This window comes from Macrotis lagotis, chromosome 1 (genome assembly GCF_037893015.1).
Source record: "Macrotis lagotis isolate mMagLag1 chromosome 1, bilby.v1.9.chrom.fasta, whole genome shotgun sequence".
Classification (NCBI taxonomy): Eukaryota; Metazoa; Chordata; class Mammalia; order Peramelemorphia; family Peramelidae; genus Macrotis; species Macrotis lagotis.
This window is the reverse complement of record NC_133658.1, coordinates 319,002,661-319,024,198: the sequence shown is the minus strand read 5'-3', so window position 1 is coordinate 319,024,198 and position 21,538 is coordinate 319,002,661. Positions and strand designations below refer to the sequence as shown.

General features: G+C 38.6%; 2 protein-coding genes across 3 annotated transcripts in view; both read right to left on the bottom strand.

The window, feature by feature from the left end:
* Positions 1–10,162, bottom strand: part of WDR88 (WD repeat domain 88) — a 60,616-nt gene extending 50,454 nt beyond the window's left edge. The window contains exons 1-2 of the mRNA XM_074211487.1: positions 6,500–10,162; positions 5,899–6,009 (exon numbers count right to left, since the gene is read on the bottom strand). Coding sequence (XP_074067588.1) covers positions 5,899–6,009; positions 6,500–6,676 — 288 coding nt within the window. The 5' untranslated portion in view covers positions 6,677–10,162. The remainder of the gene's footprint in view (positions 1–5,898; positions 6,010–6,499) is intronic.
* Positions 10,163–10,165: 3 nt separating this feature from the next.
* The window catches only part of GPATCH1 (G-patch domain containing 1), a 59,554-nt gene continuing 48,181 nt past the window's right edge, over positions 10,166–21,538 (bottom strand). Inside the window, exons 18-20 of one of the 2 annotated variants that reach the window (XM_074211485.1) lie at positions 16,517–16,641; positions 14,380–14,528; positions 10,166–11,916 (exon numbers count right to left, since the gene is read on the bottom strand). In XM_074211485.1, coding sequence (XP_074067586.1) covers positions 11,886–11,916; positions 14,380–14,528; positions 16,517–16,641 — 305 coding nt within the window. In that variant the 3' untranslated portion in view covers positions 10,166–11,885. Of the gene's footprint in view, positions 11,917–14,379; positions 14,529–16,516; positions 16,658–21,538 lie in introns of those variants that run through there. The other variant, XM_074211486.1, reaches the window with a different exon arrangement.

The following is a 21,538-nucleotide window of genomic DNA, read 5'->3' as shown; positions in this document are numbered from 1 at the left end:
TAGGCTGCCTTGTGAGGTTGGAAGGCATTCATGCAGAAAATTGATTACAATTTCACAAGGATGTTGTTCAGGAAATTCATGCATTAGTCAAAGGGTTAGACTACATCAACACTAAATTCCCCTTCCACCCTGATTTTAAAATAAACTTAGAAAATATCCATGATTTTTTTTAAAAGGCTATTTAAGACATTCCATTCCAATAAACAGATGCTGGCAAGAGATAAATGCCAATTGCTGATGAATTTTTTCATAATATTGGCATTTGGTGATATAAACGAAACAACCTTTTGAGCAAAGCTGGACTTTTAAAAATATTTATTAATAGTGTTTGCTTTTTTTATTTTAGAAAATACACTAATAACTTTGATCATTCTATTTCTGCCATTTCCCACTCCATCTAACAGACTGAATGCCATTTAAGGACAATAACAATAAGGAAATACATCTGAAACAGTAAGCACATCCAACAACGTATGCTGTGTTGTCCCCTAGTTGTTCCTCCTTTCCAGCCAGAGGAGAGAGAAGGCATATTTCATAATCAGTTTTCCAGGATCTTCATTGGTTTTTCAGTTTCTCAGAGAATGACATCCATTTATGCATCTTTTCATTTATCCAGTGCATATATTATTCTTCCAGTTTTTATTTGGTCTTGTAGCAGTTTACATAGATCTTCACATGTTTCTATATATCCTTCATATTTGTTAGTTTCATCAAGGGCCACCTCCTATGGATAGCGCTATCAGGTCTGAAATCAGGAGAAACTGAATCTGAATCCAGCTCTGGATGCCTACTAGCTGTGTGATCCTGCCAAGTCACTCTACCTCCATTTGCCTCAGTTTCCTCATTTGTAAAATGGGTTTCAAAACAGCACTTTATTAGCATAGTGTCTGGTACATAGTAAGCACAGAAGTCATTCATCATAGTTTTTTTTTCAGTTATTACTGAATTGATCAGCATTCATTTAGCTTCCCCATTTCTTTTGCTAATATAAAGAAATGTAGCAATGAATATTTTGGTACATTCTAGATCTCTGTGTCTATATTTTCCATGAGGACAAATGAAGTGGATCATTGAGTAAACAAGTAGAGATAAGTAAATTACTTTTCTTGCATAATTCCAAATCTAAATCTAAACACTTTATCATCCCACCAATACTGTATCAGTCTGTCTGTCTTAGCACACCCTAACACTGTTCCAATTTTGGTCATTTTTGCAAGTTTGCATGGGATGAGGTGTTAACCTCAGAGCTGATTTAACATGCACTTCTTTCTAGTGATTTGGAGTGTTTTCATGTGGCTATTTTATTTTGCAATTCTTTTTGAAAAATGTTCATATTGGGTAGCTAGGTGGCACAGTGTATGATAGAACAATGGCCTTGAAAAATCTTTAAAAAAAGAAAAATGTTCATATTGTTAAACCACTTATCTATAGGAGAAAGATAGCTTTATCTCATAGACTTGTGCCATTTGCCTTCATATTTTAGTTGTCTTTTATTGGAAATAGTTAATACAAGACTTTCCTTTTTTTTTTTTTTTTTGCAAGGCAATGGGGTTAAGTGGCTTGCCCAAGGCCACACAGCTAGGTAATTATTAAGTGCCTGAGGCCAGATTTGAACTCAGGTACTACTGACTCCAGGGCCGGTGCTCTATCCACTGAGCCACCTAGCCACCCCAATACAACACTTTTCATATTCAATGTCTTCATTGATTGTCTTCATTGATTTTGTTGATACAAAAAGATTTTAAATTTTATGTTACTTTGAGAGGCAACTTGGTGTAACAAAAAAGATTTCAGAGTCAGAAGACAAAGGGTGAAACCTCCCAGATAATAAGTACTATTTGTACTACCTGTGTGACCTTGATTAAGCATATTATTTAACCTCATTGAAATCTATTTCCTAATCTATAAAATGAGGACATTGCACTGGATGATCTGTCTTTTGGAACTAAATTAGTGATCTCTATATGTCATTTGGTAAAGAATTCTTTCCTTTGCCATAGTTGTGAAAGGTCTCTGAGCAGATTCCCTTTTCATGTTTTAATTTTTAAAGATGCAGCTTTTATATTAAAACCACATATCCATTCTGAAGTTAATGTATTATGTGCTTTAAGATACTGCTCTAATTTCTGTCAAATTGCTTTCTGGTTTTTTTGCAACCATACAGGTAAAAAAAGGAGTTCTCAGGGCAGCTAGGTGGCACAGTGGATAGAGCACCGGCCCTGGAGTCAGGAGTACCTGAGTTCAAATCTGGCCTCAGACAATAATTACCTAGCTGTGTGGCCTTGGGCAAGCCACTAAACCCCATTTGCCTTGGAAAAAACCTTAAAAAAAAAAAAGGGGGAGTTCTCCTTAGGAGCTGCACCACATACCTACTTTATTAAAAAGGAATCTTCGAACTGTTTTGACAATGTCACATGACACTCATCTTGGTAGTGACAAACCTCATAGCTGAGTTTCATTGTGATGTATGTAGGTTTCTTTCGCATTTTCCCTAGTTTTTCTATTCAACTTTGTTCAGTTGCATTCTTCCTTTTTTTTGGTTGTTTTTCTTTTTTTTTTTTTTTTTTTTGCAAGGGAATGGGGTTAAGTGGCTTGCCCAAGGCCACACAGGTAATTATTAAGTGTCTGAGACCAGATTTGAACCCAGGTAACTCCTGACTCCAGGGCCGGTGCTTTATCCACTGTGTCACCTAGCTGCCCCATTCAGTTGCATTCTTTGAGTATATTACTACTCCTATTAAAAATTAGTTTGGGGGGGAAGATAATTATTTTCCTAGGAATTTAAGTTCTTAGATTTATCAAACACTAGGCTACTGTTTCCAAATACTTTCATAATTATTACCTATCTAGTCTGTTTCACTGACCAATTTGTTTGGTTTCTTTAATGCCAAAAAGTTCTGATGACTACTTCTATATAATAGGTTTTGAATTCTAGTGTTTGCACTTTTTCTCATTATCTTTTGAGGCTCTAGGCCTTTGGTTCTTCCAAATTAATTTTTATTTTGCTAATTCTAAAAATTATTTCCCTCTATGACTGGCAAAGTGCTAAATTCTAACCTAATTTAGGTAACATTACCCTTTTTGTCTATTACATAAATTTGGAGTGACTGATAATCATTTCAGATGAAAGAATTTAATGAAAATTTTAAAATATGGAAATTTAATCAAAGTATTTACCAAGAAATTTTTTTGAATTCACAAATTTTTCCTAACAACTCACTTCTATGCACTTAATCATATTATTTTGTATTACACTTAAATACAGAACACACACACACACACACACAGACATACAACTAAATTGTATACTCCTTGAGTGGTAGGGACTAGGTCATTTTTTAATTTCTACATCTCCCATGACCAGGCATACAGCAAGCACTTAATATCCGTTGAACTGAATAGAGTATCTACTTACTTCATCTCAAAGCTATAAAAATTAGAGAATTAAATCTATTAAATATTTTAAGATCAGGGTGAAAATGTATAACATAAATCTACATCCTCCAAATCCAAAAGATTACCAGTAGTGTGACTGTAAGCCATATCATAGACACACCTCAACCTTTGAGCTTCAACTTTTAAAAGAATGAGATAAAGTATGATTCAAAAGTAGAGATGACATTTCTCTTGACTCAGATCAAAATCATGTTTCAAGAACTGTAATTGCTTCAGCCTTTCCTGTTGAAAGGAAATCAGATTCATTTTTTTTAAAGCAGATAGTACCAAGAGCAATAAGGTGGGGGGGGTGGGTCTCTTAATTGGAAAGCTCTTACATTCAAGACATTTTCAGAGCATTCAGGAAAATCAGGAAGGCCTCCAAACAGTGTCATTTTCTGAGTTCTGGCAAATTCTTGCAGACAGACCCAGACAATCTTCAAGACATACCTTGATGGATCACATCTTCTTTAAGTGACTAAGGCAAATCAAAGTCAGGTGGCATCATACCAACTCAGGAAAATCCCTTGACCCTCAAAGGGAATGTGGTTCAAAGAAGTCTTTTTTTAAAGCAATCATGTATAAATAAATCACTACCAATTTCCTATTTGCTTTTGTTTGTCCCATTTTAAGTCTTATTTCATTATATAGATTTTTTCCCCCTCTGGCAATCTAAAGAAATTATACATTTTCACTCCTTAGCACATAAAAAATTGCCCTTCCTCCTATTTACTTCCTTATCTGAAAGACACAGTGGCAAACCTTAACTTTACAATCTCTGAAGGAATTACAGTAGTCTAGGAGTTCCTTATCTGAGCCAGCCCTTTACTCTCTTTCCAAGGTTTGTTTCAATGACTCCTCAAGATTTCACACCCTCTGACAAAGCAAGCAGATACCATAAAAGGCAACTTCCTTTCTTGGTTGAGGCACCTATTCTTTGTAATCTGCCGCAGAAATTATGTAGCTCAGATTTATTTAGGCTAAATTCCAAGAAATAGGTCACAATTATTGCCAAGTCACTAATCAATAATCCACTGGTCATTTTTTTTTTGTTAAACTTGTAATCTACCTATTCCCTATCATTTTTTTGTTAAACTTGTAATCTACCTATTCCCTATCATTATTCTTGTACACAGAGGGAGGCTGACCTCCTGCTAAGAAAGGACAAACTGATAAAATCATGTATATTTTTGTACATTATCTTTTCCTTATAGGAATGACTATAAGGAGGGAAGGGAGACCCCACAGGGCAACTAATGAATGGCATCAGCAGTGTAAATGAAGTCTAATTAATTATTTTCTTGGTTGGTTTTTCCATTTTAAAAAGATACTAGGCAAAACTTGGACCAAAAGATACAACCCTCAGAAATTCATCCAGTTAATTCTGAATGTAAGAGTTGAACTAAAGGATAAGGAAGACTAAAGATTATAGGTTTGTTCCATATCAAGTGTTAATACTTGGAAAGCGAAAATGTCAGAATCCCTTGGAATATCATGATGATAAAGAAATTTCTCTAAGCTTTCAGAGAAATTTAGAAGAGGGGAAGGGTGTGTGTTTGTGTGTGTGTGTGTGTGTGTGTGTGTGTGTGTGTGTGTCTCTGTGTGTCTGAAAGTTATAGCTTCCAAAGAAATTTACCACTGTTCTCCAAGTCATTGTTATGCCATTTGGTGGGTTGCAGAAGGAATTTCTGGAAATGATTTAAGTTCTTCTGGATCAGACTCTACCAAGACAATTGTTGAGTGTGGTTATACTTTCTGAGACCCGAAATTTGGGATTTTCTTGACAGGTGGTTTACCATTTCCTTCTGCTTAATTTTACAAAGAACTGAAGCAAACAGGATTACATACAATTAGTAAGAGTCTGAGGTCGAATTTGAACTCTGGTCTTCCTGACTCCAGGGCTGTAGATATATATATACACACATATATATATATCCACAGAGTCACCTATCTGCCCTACCAATCAACAATGTTGAAAAAGTGTCAGCATTTGATTGTTTCCCCCCTTTTAAACTGTTTAATTTTTGCATTGAAGAGTCTTTGTTTTAAAGGTTATATAACTTTATTTTCAACCCTGAAGCTTCCAATTCTCCTTCATACCCGAGTCCTAGAAAGGGCAGTTCAAACCCTCAACATGAACTGTATTAATTTTCATGAAGATTGATAGTTTATGAAATAGAAGATGGATAAGGAAACACAGGTGCAAAGTTGGCAGGAAATTCAACCTTCGCATACATTTTGCCTTGTTGAGATATAAAACAAACTGAGGCACAGAAAACAAAGGCTCGGGATCATGGAATGCCAGGTAGAAGGGGCCCTAAAGATCATCTCTCAGCTGCCCCCCCCCATTTAATAGATGGGGCCTGAGAAAGACCACAGCGAGCCTGCTGGCAGGACAGTGAGACCCGGGTCTTCGTGGCTCCACGTGGCCGTGCTCTTTTCGTTACTCCATGAGACTCTTACCCAGATTTTCACAGTTTTGTCGTAGGAACCTGATAGAATCCTGGTGTCCTCAAGGCAGAAATGGCAGGAGCTCACCGCGTGATTATGTCCTCTCAGGATCTTAAAGGGGATCTAGAAAACCAAGAGGCCGCGGGGAGAGAGTGACGGGCCGCCCGGGCCGGGTCCTAGCGCTGCCCCCCGGGCCGGCCCTGCCTGGCTCCTCGCTGCCCCCGCTCCGGCGCCCACCCGGGCTCCGGGGCCGGCCGGCTCCGCCGCAGCGCGCCCGCACTCTGTCCCCAGCACACGCACACGCACACGCACAGCAGCCGCAGCTCTGCAGGCGCCGCGGCACGCGCGGACACGGGGCTCCAGGCCCGGGCCCCGGCACAGCCCCCGGCCCCGGCCCCCGGCCCCGGCCCCGGCCCCGGCCCCCGGCCCCGGCCCCGGCCCCGGCCCCGGCCCCGGCCCCCGGCCCCCGGCCCCCGGCCCCGGCCCCGGCCCCGGCCCCGGCCCCGGCCCCCGGCCCCGCCCCGGCCCCTGCCCGCTCCTCCCCGGGGGCGGCCCTCGGGCTCGGCCAGGCTGGGGCGGGAGGCAGGAGTCCGGCGCCCGGGCGGCCCCTGACCTGGGAAATCGGCTCGTGGTCGCCCCATCGAGGCTCGGCGGGCCGGGGCGACTCGGCGGGCCGGGGCGGCTCGGCCAGAGGCTCCTCCGACTCCACCAGGGCCAGGGGGTCGCTGGCTTTCGGGGTCTGGCAGGGCGGGCGGGTCCATAAGTCTCCGGGGTAGCCGTTCCACGACATGGCAACGGCCGCTATGGGAGCCCGCGGGAGCCAGATGCGGGGAGCCGCAGGGGTCGGGGGAACGTGGGTCCGAGGGTTGGGGTCTTTGGGGGCCCCGACATTCCCAGCCGGGCCCCCTCCGGCTCCGCGGCACCACTTCCGGCCTCCCGGCCTGGGAAGTTTGGAAAAGACTAACTTGGAGAAGGCGCCTCAAGGCCAAGCCCTCCAGCTGACGGAGAGGGCCCCAAGGGGCAGAACTTCCCCAAGTGAGGCGAAGCAGAGCCGAAGGTTCGAGCCCTAACTTCGGGCTTCTCCGGGGACCATCCTGCCAGCTGTCTCCCAGGTCCTCCAGTACACAAGGAGCTCCTCAGGGTGGTTCTTGGGGCTGGGCCGGCCAAGATAAGCTTGAAAAGAGCGTTCCATTAGCAAGTTAGAATGTCTGCGAGGCCTTACTCTGAGCAGAGCTCTTTTCACCGCAGCAGCCGCTCTCTTACTAAGGACAGAGGCCCGAATAGAGCGCTGGGTCTGGAGCTAACAAAGAATGTTCTTGGTTTCTGTTTTCCAAATCCAACTTTCAGTTCAAATGCAGCCTCAGACACTGCACAAGTCACTTAACCACTCAGCCTCAGTTTGCTCACCTGTAAAATGGGAATAAGGACAGTACCTACCTCTTAGGCAGAACACATTGGAATACTTGTTTCTTGCCCTCTCTTGTGGCTGTCACCAACTCTACAAAATAATGGAGTTGGACTAGATGAGGTGTCAGTAAACTACAGGTAACCTAGTTAAATCTGGCCCATTTTAAATACAGATATTAAAGACTCTTATGGCCCACGGTCATATAAAAACAAGTGGCAAGGGTTGGGCCAGCCCCTGGACTAGGTGAGGCCCATTGCGTTTCCAAATCTGTGAGTCCCCATTTTTAGGCAATGCATTCCCACTCTACTATCAAATGGGCATCTGCAGTAGCCAGCAGTTTCTTCTGTCTACTATTGGAATCCCAACACTTCCTAGTTAACTTAAGTGGTTGTAGGGCATATAACACTATACTCAGGAGTCAGTTCAAATTCTACTTTGGATATTTTCTACTAGTGTGTCCCTGAGCATGTCACTAAACCTCTCTCAACCTTAATTTAACTCCCCATTCTTAAAATGGGGATAAGCTCCTACTTCCTAGGGCTATTAGGATCAAATGAAATGTACTTAACTTGTATGAAAACTTTAAAGTACTATGTAAAGTTATTACTATTTATACTACTAATTTCTCCCTACTTAGAAGAAAAAGATAAACTCATAAAAAGAGGAAGCACTGGCTGGGGGCCAGCAGTATATCAACACACTCATTAGGAAGATCAACAAATAGTCCTTTTGTCCTGCTTTAACCCTAAATGTTTATCATCCTAAAACATGAAATGAGTTCTCAGTTTAGATCTTTAATCACAAAACAAGTATTTCACTGCTTTCAAAAATAATAGATATTGGTAAGGGATTTTCTTCTACATATGCAAAACAAAAGGTATCTTTGTTCTCTTCCTTACCTTAAACCAACTCTCTGACTTCTTTATCATTTGTTTCTTTTTTTTTGAGGATTACCTATTCCTGACCCTCATACCAAAAGAGTTGTTTTTTTTTTTGTCTGAACTGATAGTATCAAATTTGTATTTCTGTCAGAAAATTGCTCCTTTAAGGCTGCATTGAATTGGTTTGAAAGATTGAGCCTAGTACTACCGTAAAGATGGTGATCCAGGTACTACCAGAAAGATCCCCTGAGGGCTATCTGCAAAGATAAAAGATTTTCATTTGCTCCTAGCAATGAGGACTTTCATAAGAAGGTTACAGATCCTAGAGCAGACTTACAAATCTTGATAGGTCATTGAAGTTCAGTGATAACCTCCAGAACTGCACAAATGATGGAGAAATAAAATTTAGACTTTCCAAGAAATCACAAATATCACAAAAACCACAAATACAGTACTGCAGATTGTGGGAAAAGTTCTATTAATCCTTTGGATATATATATATCAACCTAGCTCCTTGGAAATAGTGATCAGAAAATGTCTATTCAGTAAATATGTATTGGTAATATTTGTTAATACATTTTATTAAATTATTAATATTTTTAGGCATCAAAAAAAGACAAATTGGACTTACCATGGACTATTTTTACATATCCAAGAAAACCAAACAATCTTGGAACTTTGAAATAACCCTATAAACTATAGCAGGGGCTGTTCAAAAATACTTTTAAAAGTTTTTATTGAAACAATAGACAGTGGGGCCGCTAGGTGGCGCAGTGGATAAAACACCAGCCCTGGAGTCAGGAGTACCTGGGTTCAAATCCAGTCTCAGACACCTAATAATTACCTAGCTGTGTAGCCTTGGGCAAGCCACTTAACCCCATTTGCCTTGCAAAAACCTAAAAAAAACCCCAAACCAATAGACAGTATATTTTGATTGCCATTTTACTGAGAGCCATTTTACCATAGCTCAGTTTCATTTACTAAAGCATTTAGTAAACCCACAGGTGGTTGCATAAAATTGCACTGCCATTTTGGAAAGCCCTGAACTATGAAACATAAGGATCCTGAGCAGGGTTCATACAGGCCAACCCTTATGGATATGGGGAAACTGGGAACTACAGAGGTACATAGAAAGGGCAAAAGAAACAGAATTTAAACCCAGATCCTTTCCTCAAATTCAGTTCTATTCACTATACCACACTGCCACCCATTAAAAAGTTTTTCACTGACAAACTTTTTGGTTAAAGTAACAATTTTTTCTCTCATTTCCCCAAACCCATTAGAAAACAAAAAAAGAAAAGCAATAGAATAAATGTTCATTAGTTAAGCAAAACCAATTGCTGAATTAGCCATATCCAAAAAAATCTGTCCCAATCTATATTGCCATAAATCCTTTGTAACATGGGATTTACACAGATCTGATACAGTGGAAAGAGCACTAACCACTCATCCTGGTCAGCAAACCATGATTCAAATCTCACCTGTAACACATACTTAGCTGGGTGATGATGTGTAAGTCACAGTCTTTCTGCACTTCCTATTCCTCATCTGTGAAGTGAAGGGGTTGGACAGGATGGCTTCTGAGTTATATTTAGTCCTAAATCAAAGATCTTCACACATAGTGTGTGAATTTCGATTATTAAAATACTTCAGTTAACTGAATTTCAATATAATTGGATTCTTTACAATCTATTTTATTTTAAGCAATGTATTTTATTTTAAGCAGCTGAAAATTTATTCTAAGAAGTTCATAGGTTTCTCAGTCCAGACAATCAATGAAACACTTTTTCTTAGATCTATGAGCTTAAGATCAATTAGTAGTAGCAACAATATTTAAAACTTTTATAGCACTTTATGGCTTTAAAAAAATTTCACAAATATTATCCCATTTGTCTCTCAAACCAACCCTTGAGGGTAAGTAGGATAACATTAGCCCCATTTTACAGATATGGAAACAGAGGCCTAGAGCGGGGGGGGGGGGGGGGGGGGGGAAGACTTAGCCCAAGACATTGCTAAATAGCAGAACTGGAGCAAGAATTTCTGGCTTCCAGTTTATTTGTAAGGGATTTGGGATGCAATAGCATTAAATATATTCTTTGTAGCAAATGTTTGCTCTTCATTTTTTTTGCAAGGCAAATGGGGTTAAGTGGCTTGCCCAAGGCCACACAGCTAGGTAATTATTAAGTGCCTGAGACCGGATTTGAACCCAAGTACTCCTGACTCCAGGGCCAGTGCTTTATCCACTGTGCCACCTATCCACCCCTAACCATTCATTTCTAAGGAAATACATTCTGAACACCAGTAAATGGAGCCAAGAAGACACTTCTCCTTAAACAGTCGTTCTAATGGAGGGAAGAGAGGGAACTTTTGAACAATGGGAACTTAATAAATATGACGCTCTGGTATTCAAATCCCAAACTCAACTCATTTCTTATTTCAACTTCATTTCCATGGATTCTTCCCTGCTCCCTCCAAATATTATTCTGGTTTTACGTTTTGAGCTATTTCTTATAGCTAGGTCTGTGATTTTATCAATGTTAGGAGCTTCATGTGATGTACTCTATCACAGCACCTTTTCTGCAATTTATTGTCTTAAAACGTTGTCAAGGGTACTTAGAGATGGGTTATCTTGACCAGAGTCACATCAGTGACACAGACAGGACTTGAACCCATTCCTGATTCTAGTCAGTTCTCCATCCACTCTACCATCAACTACTCTTTTTGGTTGTACTTGTATTTACAAGGTTTTTAAAGGATATTCTCTTGGTATTCATATAGCAGTTACCAAAATGTTATCATTTATAGCATTCTGATATTTATAAAGGGATGACCTGAGGGTCAAGAAAATATACCAACTGTACTACTACATTGTAAAAGTTAAAGATTTTCCATCTAAATTCTGATGGGATATATTCCTTTCCTAAATAACACACCAGATCACTCTAATACTGAAATGAAATATTAACTGCCATAGGACACCTTTAGATGTCAGTACTATTGTACAGATGTTTTTAGAATCCCAGGCTACTACATCAAAGCAATAAATTTTAGTTTAGAAGAAAAGAAACAACAAAGACAAAATCCATTTTGGTAGCTGATAGAAATTTGGGGGTGGTTTTTCTGCTTTTAACTTTTTTCTTATCTTTTTTTTTTATTTTAGGTTTTTGCAAGGCAAATGGGGTTAAGTGGCTTGCCCAAGGCCACACAGCTAGGTAATTACTAAGTGTCTGAGATCGGATTTGAACCCAGGTACTCCTGACTCCAAGGCCGGTGCTTTATCCACTATGGTGCTTTATCCACTACGCCACCTAGCCACCCCCTTTATCTTTCTTTATAAAAGAAAAATGTTCCCATGTAGATGTCTTACATCTTCATAATGGGGTCATATGCTAGTTTGCAATCTTAATTTCTTTACATAAATTTCAGGCACTAAATAATTGGGAAAAATTATAATTATTAATTTAATATGCAAAATTCTATTTTAATTAAAATGCACATTATAGATTTTATTCTTTTGTCATTAAAATCCAGTTTACAACTTTCCAGTCTGAACTAGAAATGCAAAGATTTAAAAATCTATTTTAAATCAGCTTTATACATAAATACAATCTGTACATTGCATCAGTTATACAATAAATGATCTACCATCATAGAGGAGATCAAAATTTCAGAAGAGAGATTAGATCTAGTTCAAAAATTGAAGAAGCGGGTTACTTCTTTGTTACTGGAAGACGTTTCAGCCTGAAGAGAAATAAAAAATTATATATCAATGTATTTTCAAAATATCTCTCTGGATTCTCCAACATCCATCTTTATTATCTCTCTACCATCTCAACACTAAGAATGATAGAATATAATCTCTTCAATTCAGAAGAATATAGTTTTTGGTGAGTCAATGAGAACAGTACAAAATTTTGTCATTTCTGGCTCATTACCTTCATAAATGAGGAGACTCTCAAAATATGACCCTTGTCTAACAGCACACTGGTAGAATATAAACTTCTAGAAAACATGGAGTCTTTTCTTTTTTGTCCTTGTATTCCCAGTTCTATCACAATTCTTTGCATGCAAACTAATTAATCAACATATAAATTGCCTTCTATGCATTAGATGCTGGGGATACAAATACAAAGAATGAAGCTATCCCTACTGGCAAAAAGTTTACATTTTAATGGGGAGACGTGTAAAAACTCACATAGTATAAATATAAAGTTATTAAATACAAATATATACAAAAAAGTTAAATACAAGGTAGTTCAGGGAATCAGAAAGACTTCACATAAAAGATGGTGCTTGAGCTGAAGTAGAAGGGATTAAGGAGTACACTTCAGGCATGGAGGATGGCAGGCAGGAAATGGAATATATAAGCAATAGAACAAAGGCCAGATGGTTGCAGTGCAGTGTGGGAACGGGAGGCTAGATTGTGAAAGAGTTTAAAAACTAAACATGAGTATTCATATTTTACCCTAAAGGTAATAGGAAAACTATTGGAATTGATCGAAGAGGGGACTCGAATGGTCAGAACTATGCTTAAGTAAAATTATTTTTTGTAATAACAATGTGTAGGGCAAACTAGAGCCAGGGAGAATTAGGAAGCTTGTGATGATCTACATGAGAGGTGGTGATGAGAACCCAAACCAAGGTAGTACACTATGAGGAGAAGGAAGGGGCTGAATGCAAGAGATAGTGTAAAGTTAAGAATAGTAAGATTTGGCAGCAGATTAGTGATTAGTTATCTCTAACTAAGGTAAGAAAGAGTGACAGACTGCTTTCTGTGGTGGGGGGGGAAGGGAAGTAAGATTGGAAGAAAAATTATAAAACTCAAATAAAATGTTTAATAAAAAAAAAAAGACAGTGAGAGAGCATCAAATGAATGATGAGCCAGCAAAAGAATAAAAGACTTTTAAGGAACATTCAGACAGGTGGAAGAAGCAGAGTAGAGTGGGAGGGTATGAAGGAGGAAGGGTGGTCACTTGTGTCAAATGGAGCAGAGAGTAAGCAGAATGTGACAAACACAGAGAATGATGATGCAAGAGATCCTCAGCTCTTAACAAGATCACTGCTAATTTTGGAGAGAACAATTTCAGATTAATTGAGCAGGTTCAGACGCTACTCCAGTTCAGTTTGCAGAACTCAGAAGCCAGATGTGAAGAACTGAGGAAGGCAATGAAAGGGATTGAAATGAAGTCAATTTTTTCAAGGACTTTGGCTAAGAAAGGGAGGAGAGAGATATTAAAGGAATGAGGGGTAAAGTTTGGTGACAATTTTTTAAGGATAGGAGAGACTTGGCCATGTTTGAAGGCAGTAGGGAAGGAAACCCTAGACAGCAAGAGATTGAAGATTAGCAAGGAGGAGGAGGGGTGAGCATATGCTATGAAGTAGACCAGAGGCGATGGGATCAAGTGCATGTATAAAGGAGCTGGCCGTGGGAAGAAGAGTATACCCTTTTTTGTCAGGAAATGTAGGAAAGGAAGAGAAAATAGTTATGAAAAGAAGAAAATGGGGGAGAATAAAGGGCACTTAGTAACAGTTGAATTAAATTGATATAAATTGTGTTATAAAAGATATACAAAGAAGAGTTCTAGACTTGGATCCTTCAATAATTTACTATTTGATCTTTGGACAGTAATTGATAAAATATTTACTTCAATATCAAATATGACTGAGGATTTTATTTCCAAACCTAAGTCTCAGTCCATTATCATGGTAAAGGTTAATAAGTATGAAATAAAGTCATATATATTTTAAATAATAGAAGGATCCAATTGATGCAAAATATTATAATTTTGCTTTGAAATAAAAATTTTTATCCTATCTCAATTTTCTTTGTCTTGTAGATTTAAAAAAAACACTATGTCAATTCACACAGTTTGGTTCTTTGAGATAAGTCTTAAATTCTGGTGTTTAACTGTACTGTATGTGTATATATATATATATATGTATGTATGTATGTATGTATGTATGTAAAGAAATAACTTGAAAATGTAAAACTGAATGCTAGAAATCATAACTTTCAACCTTTTTATTCTGCAGATGGGGAAATTGAGATCTGAAGAAAGGGAAATAGCTTAACAAAGGTAACAGTTATTTAATGTTTAGCATCACTACCAGAAATTGGGTCTCTCGACTTATACTCAATACCTTGAATCCATTCTTCCTGCTGGCTAGATATCTATATCAGAGGATTACAAAAGAATGACATACCTTCTCAGAAGTTCCTGAGGGGATATGTCCTTGACCTTCTCTCTGTCACTCTGGCTGTCACTGCTATCAACACTCTCCGAACTACTACTCTTTTCTGTTTTTTTATTTTTCTGTTTGCCTTTCTGTTTATGCTTCTTGTGTTTCTTTTTCTGGTTAACAAAAAGAAAAATATAATTGTTTAATCTTGAATTTCCTTGTCCTATTGTGAAACTTTGAGGTATTCTGGAACAAATGGAGGTGCTCTGGAATAAATAAGGAGGAAAAAGACAGCCAGGTTCATTAAAAACAAAGAACAGCCCATTTCAATGAAATCCAGCATACTTTGGTGTAGCAAAGAAATAACAGTATTTATATAGCAAGCTGTTATAAACTTTAACTCCGAAAAAAGATATTTAGAGAACAGTCTTGCAGACTTCACTTCCAAGATGACCTAGGACATTTCTTATTAACTTTATTAAGGGACTTCATTTTCTTTGCATGCCTCTAAGTGGCTATACATCTGGGTGACAGACATAATAGAAATAATCACACAGAGGGGCTAGTCAGAAAAACAATAGCACTATCACCTTGTAAAAACAAGAAAACAGTTAATAATTTTATTTTAAAATTTAAGATATTTTAAGCTCTTTAATTCATCTCAAGCAAGGATGTATTTTATGTATTTTTTTTACACACTAGCCTGTTAATAATTAAGTTGTTTCTATTCTACTTTCCTATCCTACATTCCATCTAAGCTTCCACTACCAACTTACTCAGATCAAAAGATCAAACCATGATCCAAAGAAGAAAAACATAGGAAAGCATCTAATCTTTACCAAAATAAAACACTTCAAATGCCAAGTCTTTCAACTATCCAGAAATTACTGAATAGCAAATTAGGAACTGGCACCTATGCTGACACCTGTCATCAATTTAATGTCTAATTTCACTGTTTCCTAAACAATGTATGACCAAGAAATTTCTGATGTTTCATAAATCTTTTCCTGTCAATTGGTACCAGGAGTAATGGATAGAAGGCAGGTGTGATAGGAAACTATAGTAAACTATAGTGGAGAAACTATATATCTAATATGTGTCTCTATAACTATAAAATATGTCTGATAGCAAATGGTCAGTGGAAGGCTAGCTAGAGAGATTTCCCTTTTCCCTTTTCCCTTGTCTGCAAAATTCATGAGTATATCAGGAACTGAATGATAATAATAAAAACTATTTCCAATTTACATAAGAGTTTTACAGTTATAATTTTGCATTTCCTTATAACCACCCCATGAGATGAGTAATACAAGAATGATATCAACATTTTATAGATATGGAAATTGTGGATGAAGGTATCCCACAAGTGGTGGATACCTAAACTAAAATCCTGCTATCCAATGCCAAAGTCCAGAGGTTCTGTTCATAATGTCACAATCACCTTTAAAAGAGAGATTGAAAAATACTGACTAGTGTAATTGTAGGAGTTGTTAAGCGTACCAAAATGAAATTTGTTGAACCTGGAAGCCATAAATTATGATTTTTTTCTCCCAGGAAAACTGCATTTAATTTCTTTTTTGATGAACCAAGAGTTCTTAATAAGAATAGGAAAATAAACATATCAATAAATTAATAAGCAAACTTTCAAAACAGGAACACTCTATTTGCTTGTTACTTGCTGACAAACTTTTATCTCACTGACAGATTTAACATGACAAAAATACAACTATTTTTTTAAAGGCATACAATGTTTCTTCAGTTTCTTGAATAGCAAATTGCCAACTGTATTCTGGGTTACCATCAAGGTAAGCCCAACAAGAAATACTCTCAGAAATGTCCTCATTTGAAATTCAAAAACCAAAATGATGTATTCTCAGGTTTAGTAAATAATTCCTCCTGAAACTTCTTTCTGCTCACATTACTAACAAAATCAACACACTTGAACAAATTTCCCTACTCAGTAAGAAAAAACTTCAGGAAAAAAAAAGTTGTACATAAAAATTCAACCTTTTGGGAAGGGTGTGAGGCTACTAAGAATTCACCTTTCAGAATATGAGAGCTTCATGGCTAATCACAGTCTGGCTTTGAGGACTGAGCTGACCTGCTAGACCAGAAAAAACAGTCAATGGTCTTCTTCCACTTATTCCACCAAAAACAAACTTACCTTTTCTTTTTTGTGCTTGTGATCTTTCTTTGTCTTTCGTTTTTCTTTGCTCTTCTTAGATTTCTCTTTTGGGTGGCCTTCCAAAAAACTGGATTGCTGCACAGGTTCAGGTTTCTGACGAGCATCTAAAATAAAATTCAACTTGAAGTGTAGCAAACACACAAGTTAACAGGAATAAAAAGGTTGAGAATATCAAAATGAAATTAGCACTAAAGATTAGAATTAATATTAAGACAGAACTTGTGTTCAAAGACTCATTTCTGTTGCATTCAAACACATTAATCAAATTCAACAAACAATTATAGTGAGTCTATTACATTAGAACTTTTAAAGAGCTATTACAACATGTACCCATTTATGAGACTTCTATACTCTATTATAATCCATTTGAAAGCATGAGAATAAAAAAAATCAAATTATTCTGCTAATACACCTTTTTTAATTTGCCATCAGATCAGTTATTTTACAAATTCTCATGTAAGACAATCAGTTTTAGAATACTCTTTCTAAAAAAAAAAGAGCCTCTTAAACTAAAAACTGTTTATGTATCATTAAAAATGGCTGGGCAGGAAGGCATAGGAAGACTTATATGAACTAAGGTAAGTGAAATAAGTAGAATCAGGGAAAAAAATGCACTTCAATACTGCCAAAATTTGTCCCAATATCCTTTCCCCAGAATCAGAGAGAGTCATCCAATATAATGAATAATATTTTAAAGGAACAATAGAGAAAAGAGAGGGAGGGGGGAAAAATCAGCAAAACTGATTAATACATCAAAAATATCTGAAAATATATATTCACCATCCCCTAGCACTGGAATATGGGGTGGAATGTCTTCTATTATCTTCTTTGAAACCATGCTCAACCAAAAAAACCTAACTGATTATTGTGTGATTGTATCATTCAAGTTGGTCCCAGATGATCTGAGATCAAATGCAGTTTAACATTTTTTCTCCCTCCCTCCCTTCCCCCCAGATCTGACAAAAAGCAATCCTACACAGGCCATACATGTATAATCATGCCAAACATATACATGTTAGTTATGAGAGAATAATCAAAATGAAATAAAAAAAGAAAACATTAGGAAAAATAATTTTTAAGAATTGAAGATAGGAAAATTCAGTCTGCATTTAAGTTCCATAGATCCTTCTCTGGAAATGGATAGTGTTCTCCATCGAAAGTCTTTTAAAATTGTACTGCTTTGATTATTTTACTGCTGAAATGAACAAGTCCATCCGAATTGATCATCACCTAATGTTGTTAGTGTGTATAATGTTCTTCTGGTTCTGCTCATTTCACTCAGCATCAGTTCTTGCAAATCTATTCTGAAGTCCCATGCTTTCTTATAGAATAATGGTGTTTTATCACATTCATATAACATAATTTGTTCAGCCTTTCCCCAACTGATAGGCATTCCCTTAATTTCTAATTCTTTGCCACTAGGAAAAGAAGGGGTTTTTTTTAGATTTTTTTTAATTTTATTTTTTAATTCTCATTTTGTACAAATGTTTTTTTTTACATTAATAAAATATTCTTGTTTAAGAGTAAACAAAATACCCCTCCCCCCATGAATATAGACTTGCTTGGGCGATAAAGTAAAGGGGAGAGAAAAAAAATTAAAATTAAAAAAAAAAAAAGAATAATAGTAATAATGTAGGTATGGCCAGGTGGCGCAATGGATGAAGCACCAGCCCTGGAGCCACGAGCATCCGAGCCCACATCCAGCCCCGTAGAACCAACAATCACCCAGCCGTGTGACATGCAAGCCACCCAATCCCCACTGCCCTGCAAAAACCTAAAAGAAGAAAAAAAAAAGACCCAAAATAAAATAAAATAGTAATAATAGTAGGGGTGGCTGGGTGGCAGACAGAGCATTGGCCCTTGAGCCAGGAGCACCTGGGTCCAAATCCGGCCCCAGACGCCCAAAGATCACCCTGCTATGTGGCCCCAGGCAGGCCACCCAGCCCCACTTGCCCTGCACCCTCCCCCAAATAATAATAACAAAAAATGTGCTTCAGTCTTTGTTCCATCACCAACAACTCTGTCATGGGTGGATCGCATTCTTTATGGTAAGTCCATCACAAAAGTTACTTCCATATTTTTCCAATGTTGCCACTGCTGATTGAAAATCCCTCCTTTCTTATTTCTCCACTACCATGTACTATATTTTCTCTCTCCTTTCACTCTGACTCTGCTGTAGGGTCGCTGAGTGGCCCAGCAGACAGATCCCTGGTCCTGGGGCCAAGAAGCCCTGAGCCCCCATACCACCCCTCAGGCACAGAATCCACCTGGCCCTATGGTCCTGGACAGGCCTTCCAATCCCAGCCCCTTGCAAGAAGTAAAAAAGAAAATGTGTTATATCTGGCCAGTCTCCTGCCATGGTCCATCCTCTCCTCCTTTATTCACATCCCCACCCCTTCCCCCTGCTCCACCCCATTCTTACTCCAGATGCCTATACCTCATTGAGTATATTTGCTGTTTTCTCTCCTAGCCACCTCTGATGACAGCCAAGGTTCCCTCATTCCCCCTTGCCTCCCCCCTTCCATATCATTGCAATAGCTCACTGTAATAATAAAAAAAATCTTATATGAAATATCTTGGCCTATTCCCCCTCTCCTTTTTCTTTCTCCCATTCCATTTCCCTTTTTTTCTATTGACTCCCATTTTTACACCATATTTTATCTTCGAATTCAGCTTTCTCCTGTGCTTTAACTATAAAAGCTCCCTCTACCTGGTCTATTAACTGAGGTTTCATGAGTATTATCAGTGTCATTTTTCTATGCAGGAATACATGCAGTTCATCATCATTAAGTGCCTCATATTTTCCCCCTCTCCTCCAATCTCCATGCTTTACCTGAGTCCTGTATCTGAAGATCAAACCTGTTCAGCTCTGGCCATTCCAAAAGGAACCTTTGAAATTCCCATTTCATTGAAAGTCCATTTTTTTCCCCTGGAAGAGGACATTCAGCCTTGCTGGGTAGTTCATTCTTGGCTTCATTCTGAGCTCTTTTGCCTTCCGGTATATTATATTCCAAGCCCTACAAGCTTCCAGTGTAGTTGCTGCTAAGTCCTGTGTGATCCTGACTGAAGCTCCATGATATTTGAACTGTGTCCTTCTGGCTGCTTGTAATATTTTCTCTTTGACTTGGGAGTTCTGGAATTTGGTTATATTATTCCTAGGGGTTGGTTTTTTGGGATCTCTTTCTCTGGGGGATCGGTGGATTCTCTCCATTTCTATTTTGCCCTCTGCTTCTAGAATATCAGGGCAATTTTCCTGTAGTAATTCTTTGAAAATGATGTCAAGGCTCTTTTCCTGATCATGACTTTCAGGTATTCCAATAATTTTCAAATTATCTTTCCTAAGTCTGTTTTCCATATCAGTTGTTTTTTCAATGAGATATTTCACATTTTCTTCTAATTTTTCATTTTTTTGGTTTTGAAGTATTGATGCCTGATTTCTGGTAAATTCATCAATCTCCCTGAATTCTATTCTTTGTCTGAAGGATTTATTCTCCTCAGAGAGTTTTCTTATCTCTTTTTCCATCTGGCCAATTTTGCTTTTTAAGGCATTCTTCTCCTCAATAACTTTTTGAACTGTTTTATCCATTTGCCCTAAGCTGGTTTTTAGCATGCTATTTTCTTCAGCATTTTTTTGGATTTCCTTGACTAAGCTGCTGACTTCATTTTCATGTTTTTCCTGCATCTCTCTCCTTTCTTTTCCCAGTTTTTCTCCCAACTCCTTCATTTGATTTTCAAAGTCTTTTTTGAGCTCTGTTATAGCCTGAACTCAATTTCTGTTTTGCTTGGAGTCTTTAGATGCAGGAGCTTGTACCTCCTCATCTTCAGACTGAGGATTTTGATCCTTCTTGGGCTCATGAGCAAAATATTTCTCAATGGTCTTCCTCTTATTTCTCTGCTTGCTCATTTTCCCAGCCTGAGCCTGGTTTTGGGGTGCTTCCTGAGCTTTTGGGACACTCCCACAAGGGTCTCAGTGTGTGAGGCTCTGTCCTCCCTCCTGGTCCATGAATGACCATAAGCACCTCCCTCTGCCACGGGGCTGAGGTGGGGGGGACCCTGCTGTTCTATGGAGGGCCTAGAGTGCTATCAGGATCTGAATGTGGTCAGAGCCCCAGAGTCCTGTTCCAGAGGCAGAGGACAGAGCTCTGCAGTCTCTCTTCACTCCCCTCCCTCAGCTCAATGGGCTCATGCCCTGGAGGCTCCTGCTCACCGGCTCCTGTCTGCTTCTGTTTCCTGCATCAGGGCTGGGGAAAGACCAAGCTGCTAGCTGTGTGCCCTGAGGGCTGGGTTCCACTTGCTAGCTCTGGCAGAGGTCCCCCGCTGTTCCCGTACTTTGTGCCTGGTGCTTCCTGGGGTACAGCTCAGGAGACTCCCCTGCTGCTGGGAGCCATGGCTCCCAGAGCCCTGGGGCTGCCTCCAGGAGGCTGAAGTTCTTTCACTCTGGCGGGCTGCTCCTCCGACCCAGGGGGAGCAGAGCCTTTCTGCTCTTCTCCAGGTTACCTTGAGTAGGAGAACTGACTCACTGGTTCCCTTTGTGGGTTCTGTCTCTCGAAAGTTTAGTTAGAGTCCTTAGTTTCATGTTTTATCAGAGAGCGCCTAAGACTTGATCCCTTCTTTTCACCATCTTGGCTCCACGCCCCCCCTCCAGGAAAAGAAGTTCTATAAATATTTTTGTATATATGGGTTTTCAAATCCTTTTTCATGATCTCTTTGGAATACAAACCTAGTATTGGTATTGCTGGATCAGAGGGTATGAAGTTTTATTGCCCTTTGGAGATGATTCCATACCACTTGCTGTATTAAAAGCAGTTAACTTATTTTTGCTATATTTGCTAGAATGTTAAAATGTTACTATATATATATATATATATATATATATATATATATATATATAATTATGATATGTTATATGATAGATGTTATACTATGTGATAATAACTAAAATATTAACACTTTTTAAAAGTTCTTTGTGAACTGGAATGGCCGAACAAATTGTGGTATATG